Source organism: Canis lupus, chromosome 11 (assembly GCF_003254725.2).
Source record: "Canis lupus dingo isolate Sandy chromosome 11, ASM325472v2, whole genome shotgun sequence".
Lineage (NCBI taxonomy): Eukaryota > Metazoa > Chordata > Mammalia > Carnivora > Canidae > Canis > Canis lupus.
The window spans coordinates 60,991,553-61,003,581 of record NC_064253.1 but is presented as its reverse complement, the minus strand read 5'-3'; the positions used below and the strand labels follow the sequence as shown (position 1 = coordinate 61,003,581).

General features: G+C 45.7%; 1 protein-coding gene across 5 annotated transcripts in view; it reads right to left on the bottom strand.

Annotated features, from left to right (window-relative positions):
* Positions 1-515: 515 nt before the first annotated feature.
* TAL2 (TAL bHLH transcription factor 2) overlaps positions 516-12,029 on the bottom strand; it is a 63,848-nt gene continuing 52,334 nt past the window's right edge. For 4 of the 5 annotated variants that reach the window (XM_035697215.2, XM_049116346.1, XM_025432930.3 and 1 more), the window contains exon 4: positions 516-1,667. In XM_035697215.2, the coding sequence (XP_035553108.1) occupies positions 1,340-1,667 (328 nt within the window). In that variant the 3' untranslated portion in view covers positions 516-1,339. Of the gene's footprint in view, positions 1,668-7,437; positions 7,566-12,029 lie in introns of those variants that run through there. The other variant, XM_025432933.3, reaches the window with a different exon arrangement.

Here is a 12,029-nt window from a genome sequence, read left to right as displayed (position 1 = left end):
CTTCCATAAGTCAATATCTTCTTTCTGGAGTAGCAGGAAATTTAAATTCCTCTGTTGTGTACACACTGAAAATCCATAATTGCAAATCCATCAATTTCCTACCTGTGGTTCAGAAGGTTTTAAAACCAAGGCTATGTCAAGAACTTTAGGGAAATCAAATGTCCCAGAGACCATCAAATGCTATTATTTGTATTCTGGGCTCAGCTATGGGATTCATCTTTGAATCCATCTTTGAATCCAATCATCAGGGTGGCACATGGTTGTGAGTACTTTTGCCAGATCCACACTGTTTCATTGACTAGTGGGTACAACCCCTCCCAGAATAGGATTGAGCTAATGCTCCATAGCAAGGAAGACAAATTACAAATTCATTAATTCATTAAAGTCTGGTATTACATTCCTATTGTCTACTCTAGATCTTTTGTTTAAACTAAGCTGTCAAATGAGTCGTTAAATGGTAACATTTGGATTTTCATAATTATATTTGAATTTTACAGGTCTTAAATAGCAGAAACTCAGGCTGAATGAAAAGTTTTAATGTCTGACATGTGCAACTAAGGGTTTAGATAACCTAGTTCAGCTGTTTTTCATAAGAAAACTATGAACTCTACTTCATAAATTATCAAGTCCTTTCCTCTCACAGATATAATCCACCTTTTGGCTTTAGAGATAACACATATATAAATGGCTCAACACAGGCAACACTTCGTATTTCCACAGGGATAAGGGATACAGAGCTCTTCCACATGTATTGGCCATGTTCCTGTAATCCTCACAGGTCAGGAGGGTCTTTTCCCTGAACTTCCGCAGGGAGTTCATGTTGGTTTCCATGAGGGTTGTCTTCACATTCATCAACCTTATTTCATTCACCCTCCATCACATATATCTCATTTTTCAAAACAAACTTTAAAATACATTTCGAAAAAAAAAATACATTTTGAGGGAAGCATTTTCTACTCATCCATCTGAGATCTGTTATGAGAAAACTCCTTCCTTGTATTGAAAACAAATTGAGTAAAGCGGTGGTTTTCAAACCTGTGTTTAACCTATGTTTTTTTTCTTCTTTTTTCTTTTTTTTCCCCCACAAACAACATGTTATGCAGATCCTGGATAAATAAAATAGAGGTGGGTTGCTCTGCCTGAAAGGCCCGGGCTGGTGGCAGACTCCAAAGCCTCATAGCCCCTTTCCAGCTCAGCTGTCCCTGAGCCATCTCCTGTGGAACTTAAATTCATGCCTCACAAATTATTCATCAAGTTGATACCAGAACATGCAAAAGGCTGTCGACGGCCAGTGGCTTCTGAGCAAGTGCTGCCCTGGGTGATTACAGCCAGAGCCCCACTACACAACTTTGGGGCTTGGGTCAAGTGAAGGAACCTGGTAGTCACCAAGAAGAGTCCTGTCCGGCAGGTGGGATCCTTGGGGGAAGAGTCCCAGAATGTTTCCCTGAGCAGCCACTCCCGTTTGCTGCAGGGTTTGCTCCCCTAAAACCTTGACCAGGAAGTTGATATATCTCATTGCCAGGCGAAGTGTTTCATTTTTGCTTAGCTTTTTGTCTGGAGGGTGAGTGGGGATGAGCTTCCTCAGCTTGGCAAAGGCACTGTTGACATTCTGCTGCCTCCACCGCTCCCTGGTGTTGGTGAAGATCTTCCTGGTCATGTTTGAAGTCCTGAGACAGGAAAGAGAAAGGGCCCAGTACTGTGTAAGAGACGGTGGGTATCACCTGTCCTGCCAAGAATTTGAGATGTTAGATCTTTTTGAACCAGGTTTTAGGAAATTCCACTTCCTCATTTTTAGGTTTGTGGGTTTTTTTTTTTGGGGGGGGGGGGGTTGGTGATGGTGGCTTTTGTTTTTCCTTTTTTTTTTTTTTTTTTTAATCTTCCTTTTGACAACGGAAGAAAATGTGGCAGAAGAAGGGATAGGGTCAGAACAATACCCTTCAGCCTTTTTCTCCCTCCCTGTTCTGGAGCCCCCATCACAAGGTGGTTTTATCCCAGTAACCCCACTACTTCCTTTGGAACTAACTCTTCATAACTGTTCAGAATTAGGCATAGCATAGGATTTAGTATTGTGCAAACAAAATATATAGTCAGCCAACAGGGAGTTAAATATGAATTCTCAAAAAATAAAAGCTCTAACCCTAGGCTTCACTAATAAGATAATTTGAGGAATGAGGACATTAACACAGCTCTCCTCTTAAGACAGCAGACCTCACCTGGAGGGTTGGGCCTCACTGTGCAAAATCTAAAATATCCAGACTGGACCACAATTAGAGGAGGGTGAACAGAGTGATGAAGAGTTGTGAAACCCTATTGTATGAAAAACAGAAGTGGGGATATTTGGTGTAAGAAGAAGACAAGACAAGGGGCAAGTGAGGGTGGCAATTTGCCATAGATGCTGTAGAAGATATTCAGGCCTCCACAAGCCTGCACTTGGGTTGCCTTTCCAACCCCAGGCAGCTTGGATTAACATGTGTTAATGGGAATGTAGATGATGCATCAGCAAACAAACCTCTCTATGATCTCAGCGTGTGGTGGACATTGAGCACCCGTGCTCTACTCTTGAAATAGGAACCCCGTCATCCCTATCAAAATTGTGTGTGGTAAGAAGCAGTGCACTCACCGGTCCCTGTAATCCTGGAGGAAGGTACAGCAGGAGTTCAACATAGAGGAAAAGCCACCTTGTCCCTCCAAGGGTGTGTGTTCTGGTCAAAGCACCAAACACTAACCAGCTGTGAGGCGCTGCCTAAGTCACTTCACCAGCCTGAGCCTCAATTCCTCAGCTATACGACGGGTGTAATTATACCATCCTTTCCTCACAGCTTGTTGTAAGGATTAAATGGAATACTACACGTGAAAGCATTCTGTGAACTATAAACTAAGGAAAATAAGAGCAAACAGAGCATTTGCTTTGTGCCAGGCACTGTTTTTTTGTGCATTAACTCATGCTCTATACATACGCAAGCAGCGTTGGCTGTAGTGACAGTACTGTAGACACTGTCGGGATTGGCCAAGAGACGCTGACATATTCCAGAAGTCATTTCACTACATTGTGTGCTGGTATCTCTGCCCTTCTGTAGGAACCAAATGATGATCTCAATTAATTAGAACAAGTCACTGTTACCACCAAGCCCTGACCCTACAGGGATCAGTCACCAATGGAAGCACCTATACAGTGGTTAAGAACACAGGCTTCGGAGCCAGAACCTTGTTTTGGCTTTTGGTTCTGCTCTTTAGCTGTCGGACCCTGAGCAATCTACTTAAACTCTCTATGTATCAAACGCCTCATAAGTAAAGGGGGACTCAGGGCACCATCTGTAAGGACACATAAAATGATCCACGTAAACCATTTTAGCAAAGTGTTCGGCACACAGTAAGTGGTCAATAAATATTAGATAATTACAATCACCATCTCTACAAATAAAACAGGGAAAAGTAAATGTTTATTGCAACTTAGCATTTTTTTTTTCTGATACAGAAGCTACGTGCAGTAGAAAATGTCTGAGCTTGATTTATGTATTTGTTCTGCTCTATATGTCTACGGACACGCGCACGCGCATATGTGTGTGTGTGTGTGTGTGTGTGTGTGCAAAATACCTGGAAGGATTCAGGTCAAACTGTTGATAGTGGTTCCTTAAGGGAGGACAGTGGGTTGGGGGAAGATAGAAAAAGAAGATGAGTGTGTTTTGTTATAGTTGAGTAATATTTTACATTTTTTTAAGGATTTTATTTATATTCATGAGAGACACACAGAGAGAGGCAGAGACACAGGCAGAGGGAGAAGCAGGCTCCCTGTGGGGAGCCCAATGTGGGATTTGATCCCAGTACCCTGGGATCACAACCTGAGCCCAAAGCAGATGCTCAATCACTGAACCACCCAGCTGCCCCAATATTTTACATTTTTATAATAAGAAAGGTCTCACATATTATTTGCTTCATAATAGACAAAAACTAAGAAAGTTTATGTGCTTTAATGTAGAAAGACCTGGTTTTAAATTTCAGCTCCCAATTTCTTAGTTATATGATTCTGAGAAAATCAGTTAACTACTGTAGCCTCAATTTCTTCTCTGGAAAATGGAAATGAAGCCATCATCAGGGTTCTTGTGAGGATTCAGTAATATGTTATGTGAAGTATATAATATATAAATGAGATACTATGTGCCTGCTATAAAGGTGCTTAATAAATAACAAGCATTCTCTTCCTTATACATATGATAAGTGTCATTACTCCAAAGAATAGCATTTTTCAATCATCTGTATGGTCCCAGGACATTTCTCCATCCCTGTTCTTGTGGCCTTTCCTGCTTCTATCTGGGTTGGGTGCTGTGCTGAGAACCCAGTGGTAAGAAAACATGGCAGCCCAAGCTCACTGGCTGGCCTCAGGCTCCCTCCACCAGCCACTCAGGTCCACTTCCTTTCTCTGTGAAGACATTCTTAGTAGGACCCATAATCCAATTACAATCATATGCACTCCGAGCTTAGGTAACAACACTTACTGACCCTATGTGTCTGACACTCTACTGGCTGCTGGACACTGGGAAACCAATGTCTTGTGAATGGACAGCGAAACAGGGGCTATAGAAGCACAGAAGCAGCTTCTACCCAAGTGTTCTAGGGGCCTTCCCGGCATACCATGTGTCCTTCCAAACTGAAGGGGGTGAACTAGGTGATCCCAAAGGCCTCTTTCTGCTCTAAAATGCCACAGTGCACAGCCTATTAATAGTCTTTGATCTAACTCATTTCCAAATAACCTAATCCTTCATCTGCAATGAAAAATATGAGTGCCATCAGAACTATAGCCAATTAAAACTAAAATATCACAGTTTGAACCTAAATCAAGGGATTTTAGATAGAAAACTATTCAGTTTTGTTTACACCACGAGGCTGGCTGCTTTGCAGCCAGGACTGTAGGAGCAAAGTTACTTTCAAGCTTTTCTTGTCAAAGGAGGGTTTAGCTCACTCACTAAGTCAACTCTACTTCCTTATGTGTGGGGGACGGGGACGGGGGCGGGGGGGGGGGGGCAGTAGTGGTCCTTTTCAAGCTGGGAAGAGAAAGATTAAGCAGGATAAACTAACTGGTGTTCTCTTCTAAGAGGGCTCAATCCTATTGTGCTAGAAGCAGACAGAGGAAATAAGGAGAGGAAAAGATGGGCTTCGGCTTCAGAAATGTAGCCTGCAGTCCTAGAAGAAGCTTAATAATGCCTTGTTGATTTAGCCTCAAGGGTGTTACTCTCCTCCACAGGGGGAAATAGAAATCAGGTCTTTAACAAGCTGGGAAAATTCAAAGTAGTGGTCACTGGAAAATACCGAACTACTTATTAAATCAAAGTAAATTGCATTTAGTGTTTTACCAGTTGTAAGGCCCGATTACTGCTAAGCTTGATCTCAGAATAATTTAAGAGCTTAAAAAAATACACCAGATGCTGCAAAATCAGAAAACACCTGATAGATGTCAAAAAAGAAGTAAAGCATGCTGTCCCTGGGTCACACGGGGAATTGGTGGCATGGCCTGTGTCTCATGCCTCTCTATGTATGCATCTTTGTCACCACTGACTCCTGCTGGGTCAGGATACATAAACTTTTTGTGGCATGGATTCTTTTGGCAGACTGGGGAAGTCTAGGGGAGGACTCTATCCCAGGACAATGATTTTAAATCATTTTCACAAAGTGAAAAGCTTTTGGTTCCCTTCTCAAAATAATTATTTTAAATGCATGAGTTGAAATACATAGACGTATAAAAATAATCCATTATCATTAATAATTCTTAAAATAATTTTAAAATGCAATATAGTAGTAATGTGCTTTGTTTTTAACACATTAAATGACGTGTTACCATAATTTCTACACCATGATATATAAGCAAAAGATCTGCAACATATGTGAGAGGAAGGTATTTATGATTTTTGTTGGTGACATTGTCACCTGTACTACTTTTTATTACCCACATTTGTAAATAAAGGAAAGGCTAAATTTAGATGAAAGGTTACTAGAAGTAAAAATGTAAATTCTCCCCATCCAAATACACAGAACCCCTGATTTCTATTTACATCCGTCTGGTTGGATAGGTGTCATGGACCTGGGATTAGGAACACCTGGGCAGGGGGAATGTAATGGTAAATATAATAGGAATATATATAGTTGGACACAAACTTCCCTCTCTTATATTGTCCTCACTGAAGATAACAGGTTACCAAAGAAAAGAATGACAATTATCCCCCCACAGAAAGTAGCCAATGCCCCCAATAGGGATTGCTGCTTTTCTGTGACAGTGGTCTCTGGACACAGAGTCCAGGTCAACAAGAAAAGGGTGCAGCCCAGGCTCACAGCTAACATTCCTGCAGTGGCCTGTCCCAGGCAGTCAGATCATGTGGCTCTTTGTTCATAAGACTTTAAATTCCTCATTCTTTCATTTGGTCATATGTATTTGTCTCTTCGTCCATCTTTTTCTCGAAAATAAGTGAAAACAGTCTCCAGAAGGAGAGAAAGGTGATTTACATAGACAGGTTAAGGGAAGATGCCTAACCTCCCACACTGGGCATAGCGTTGCCTTTTGAAATCAGTACAGAAGTAATCACATGCTCTTCCAAGAAAAAACAAAACAAAACAACCAACAAACGAGCTGTCCGTAGGTGCATAAAGTAAAACACAGAAGGTTCTCTATCTATACCTTCAATCTGATCGCCCAGCAGTAGCCAGTCTGGTGTGTGTACTTTATACATAACACATATGTCCTTTAAATATCAGAACACACACTATTATGCAAACTACTTTCCTCCTTAGACACCTCCGCATGTTGATGTTCTAATAAATGCGTTTCCCTGAGTAGCAAGCAGTCTTTGTGTGGGCACCCGCCTGCTGCACCTGAATCCTCTGCCAGCCCCGCCCCACCTGCGGCCCTCGCCCCTTCACTTCCCGACTCTTCCCTTGGCCTGCAGCGCCGGGGGGGCAGCTCGGCCTGGAGCTGGGCACCTGCAGCTGCGGAGTCGGCACCTGCAGCTGCGGAGTTGGCACCTGCAGCTGCGGAGCTGGGCACCTGAACCTGCAGAGTCGGCACCTGCAGCTGCGGAGCTGGGGACCTGCACCTGCGGAGTCGGCACCTCCACCTGCGGAGCTGGGGACCTGCACCTGCGGAGTCGGCACCTCCACCTGCGGAGCTGGGGACCTGCACCTGCGGAGTCGGCACCTGCAGCTGCGGAGCTGGGGACCTGCAGCTGCGGGCGAGTCGCTCACCGGGACGGGACGCCGCCGCAGCGGCCCTGGCAGGAGCCGCGGGGGGACCTCCAGCAGCACCCACCCAGGTGGGGCGGCCTGGCCGACCGCGCAGGGCATCGCTTTGCTCCCCCGGAGCCGCGTCCCCCCCGCCCCGACCTCGGAGCCCCCCCCAGGGCTTCCATTGAGTCCTCGGCCCTCCGAGCCCCCGCGCCCCCGGGGCCGACGCACCTCCTCGCGGAGCCGGGAGCCGGGAGCCGGGAGCCGCAGCCTCGCTGGCCGTGTGCGCCCTCGCCGGGACGCGCGCCTCCGCCTCCGCCGCCGCCGCCGCCTTTATAGGACGCGCGCGGCCCTTTGTCTCCGGGCCACTCGGGGCCTGCCCGCCGCCGCCGCGCGCCCCTCCCGCGCCCCTCCCGCGCCCCGCGCCCGCAGGACGAGGCTCCCGCCGAGAGGGCCGGGGGCGCCAGGGGCCGGGAAGCACGGCGACCCCGGCCCAGCGCGGAGCAGGTTACTCAGCGCCCTGCCCACGGGGCTTCCCGCCTCCACACCTGCCCTCTCGGTCTACACTCCAGCATCACTCAACGACCCAGTTGGGATTCCTGTGGCTTCTGGCTCAAAGCCCTTATGCGGCTCTCCATTTCACTCAGAATTAACCTGAAGTCTTCACGAGGGCCCCTAAGACCCCCTTTACCTGCCTGTTCCTTCTCTCCCCCAGGTTTAGTCGACTGTAGCCACTCTGACCTTTGTTGTTTCAGGAACGTACCCAACGCACTCCCGCCTCAGGGCCTTTGCACTGTTTTCGCTGCCTGAAACACTCTGCCTCCAAGTTACCCACGTAGTTTCCCACCCCCACCTCACCTCCTTTCATCCATTGCACGGTTATTACTGAGCACCTACTATGGTCCACCCTGTACAGGTGCCGGGAGACAACTTCAAACAAAACACACAAATCTCTGCCCTCAAGAAACTGACATTCTTCCTGTCTTTGGTCAAATGTCACCTTTTATTTTTTTTTAAAGATTTTATTTATTTATTTATTTATTCATGAGAGACACAGAGAGAGAGAAAGAGGCAGAAGCAGGCTCCATGCAGGGAGCCTGACGTGGGACTGGATCCCGGGTCCCCAGGATCACACCCTGGGCCAAAGGCAGGCACCCAACCACTGAGCCACCCAGGGATTCCCCCAAATGTCACCTTCTTATGAAGATTCTGAGAACGACATCTAAAATTGCACCTTCACATACATAAGGACTTTTCATCCTCCTGCCCTGCTTTATTCTCTCTTTAGTGCTCCTTTCCGTTTAGCAATATTTTACTTATTTACTTCATCTGTCTCCTCCCAACCCCAGTGAATAGGCATTCATCAAACATTGGCTGAATAATGAATGGGTAAGTAAAGAATTTCTAGATATCACATTCTCTAAAGGACCCAGCATGGGATTTAAAATCATAAATTCACAATACATTATAGTTTCATGGATAAAAGTGAAGGACTCTGGAGTTGCTGCCCAAATTGAAATCCCTGGTCTACCCCCTTATGTGACCCTAGGCAAATTATATAACTTCTCCCTGCCTCAGTCTCCTCATCTGTAAAATAGGACTATTTAAAATAGGACTGTTGTAACAACAATAGGACTATAAGGACAACTACTGGCTCCCTTTCCTGGGAGATTATATAACCCCACCCATGTGCTGGACAGTGCCTCCCTGTAGGTGGTGGGAGGGGATTTCTCTGCCCACATCCTGGCTTGGCCATGAGACTTGCATCAGCCAACAGAGTGTGGGCAGACCTGACATCTGCAGTGATGGAGGGGAAGCTCTAAGAGTGATTCCTAGTTGGGCTGTCATGAGAAATGTTTGGGGTTGGGGTTGCTCTTTCAGCCTGACAGCCATAGAGCAAAGCCATAACCAACCACAGCCCTCATGTAACATGAGCGAGGAGTCAATCTTCACTGTTTTAAGCAAGCCTCACTGAGACTCTGAGATTGTTTGTCCCTCTTCATATATATGTATTTATTATATTTTTATTATATTTCTTATTATAAATTTTTTAAAAAGCTTTTGTGTGAATTGTTAGAGTTTCCAGAAGCAAGAAGGTGAAGAAAACACTACATCTGCATTCAAGGAGTTCACAGCTTTTGGGAGGGAGAGGCATGGCCATAATGACTAAATACAAGAGAGTCCTGAGTGCTAGAGAGTGTGAACAAGATTCTAACAGGAGGATCAGAGATTGCTTGTGAGGGGGATGGCATTTAAACCCGGCCCTGAGGCAGGGCTGCCTCTGACATCTGTGGGATCCAGGACAAAGGTACAGATGGAGACTTCTGAGCCATCCCCATTCTTTCCCCACTGCCCAGCTCTGTTCTGCTCGGTGAAGGGCTTTGTGTATATGATGTGGACTCCCAGCCCACACGGACCTAAGGAAGAACCCTGTGCAGGCTCTGAAAATAGGCTCAGGGCCATTTGAGCAGAAATTCAGGGAGTCCTAGATACACAGAGTGTGGTCTAAATCCAGGGGTCCTGGATACCCAGAATGGGATCTAGAATGTAGGAAATGGGCACCCGCTGGGTACTGGAGAAGAACTAATACGGAGTCATCTAAAGCACATCTAAAAAGGCAGGAGTTACAGTTGCCTGGGTACGTGGGCAGAAGGGTGGGAAAGACTGAAGGAATTACACAGGTAGGAGTGGAGGAGAAGCCAATCCATGTGAAGCCAGCTGCATGGATTGAAGATGATGAGAATGATATGTTTAGGTTTACAGGTTCCAACACTCATCTGGTAGCAATGCAAAGGATGGAACGGGAGTGGGGAGTGAGTTGGAGAAAATTGATCAACTTGTGCACAAAGGGGGCCCTTAGAAACACACTTTGATATTTCCAGATGATATTTCCATCCTCCATTTGTCCTCTTTCTGCCCTTCTGTCTGCTTTGTGGGCTGTGGAAGGGGAACTGCAGATTCCCAGTGCCCATGTTTTTCTACCAAGCCCTGTGACATCACTATTCTGATAGACCGCGTATTATATTTTTTAAAAGATTTTATTTATTTATTCATAGACACAGAGAGAGGCAGAGACACAGGCAGAGGAAGAAGCAGGCTCCATGCAGGGAGCCCGATGTGGGACTCCATCCTGGGTCCCCAGGATCACACCCCAGGCTGCAGGCGGTGCCCAACAGTTGTGCCACCGGGGCTGCCCTAGACCGTGTATTATATTTTAAACCAAGAACCCATATTACCCTTCATCTTAGCCAAAAACCTTAGCAAATGTATTTGCTTAGTGGCATAGTCTGTGATTGCTAAAAAAAAAGGGGGGGGGGGTGGCAGCCTGAGTGGCTCAGCAGTTAAGCGCCGCCTTCAGCCCAGGGTGTGATCCTGGAGTCCTGGGATCTAATCCCACGTCCGGCTCCATGGAGCCTGCTTCTCCCTCTGCCTGTGTCTCTGCCTCTCTCTCTCTCTGTCTCTCGTGAATAAATAAATAAAATCTTTTTTAAAAATGTCGCAACTGGGTAGCAAGGGCAGAAATGTGTGATGCCAAATGAAACAATAAGCTGTGGAGTGGGATCTGTGCACAACTGGACAAGAACTGACAGGAGGGCAAAGATTACAGAGAAAGAGACCCAACTATACTGGCACACTGGGACCAGGGTCGACATTTGCTTTCTTCTCAAAACTGTCTTACACGTTATTGTTGCCTTTATTTTTAAAATGGGGAAACATTTTTCGGTGCCCCATTCCACTGGCAGTGATTCTTCCGATGATGGGCGCTCTTCCATCCCGGTCTCCCAGTGCTGAGAGTTAGGGGCTAGGTCCCGTCCCCCAGGGGAAGGGGTTGAAGGAGGAATTTACATAATCCGATTATTGAGGGATTAAGTTTGGGCAGCTAAACGCCTCTGTGTGCTTGAGCTAAAACCCTTACTATTCATGGCTCTCACTGCCCCCTGGAGAGACTGCACCTGCAGACTCCTGGCGAGGGAAGGGTAGGCCGCTAGGAGAGCCGGGTTCTACTGGCTTAATTGATCTGTCTGGATTAGCCTGTGAATCCTGGACCTCTAGTCCTGTGTGCAGGGGTTGTCAGCTTCAGGAGAGACCAAACCTGAGGTTTGCAGAAGGGATTTCTGTCATCCCAGGTGGTTGTGAGCCAAGGTCATTTTGGCTGGAGGTCAAGCATCAGCCTTACCTCTCCAGTCTTAAAACTCCTTCCTCCCTACTCCATCCATCCATCCATCCATCCATCCATCCATCCATCCATCCATCCATCCTTTCTTCCACCCATTGTGTCCGCAACCATCAATTTATTCATTGCATGAAATAGCTGGTTCTTGATAGTTAATAGAATCCACTAGTAAATCCTTTTAGGTAGGTTTTGTTCCTTCAAGTGTTCTCTCTTAGGTTAATTTTGGTACTTTTCAGAATCATTAACAAAGTGTTATATACAGCTATTCAACGATTTTTAAAATATATATATATATATCTGATGGCACCTGGGTGGCTTAGTCATTAAGTGTCTGACTTCAGCTCAGGTCATGATTTCAGGGTCCGGCGATTGAGCCCCAAGTCCAGGTTCCCTGCTTAATGGGGAGTCTGTTTCTCCCACCCCTCTGCACCTCCCCCATTTGTGCTATCAAATAAATAAAATCTTAAAAAGATGAAAATTTAAAAATATATCTGTATCTGTGTTGCTTTCCTCATTCCTCATGTTGTTGTTCATGACTTCTTGATTAGCTTTGCAGAAGCTTATACATTTTATTGTTTTTGAAAACTACCTCTGTGTTCCAACACTTTTATGATTTTCTAATGTATTAATGTCTACTCTATGTTTTTAA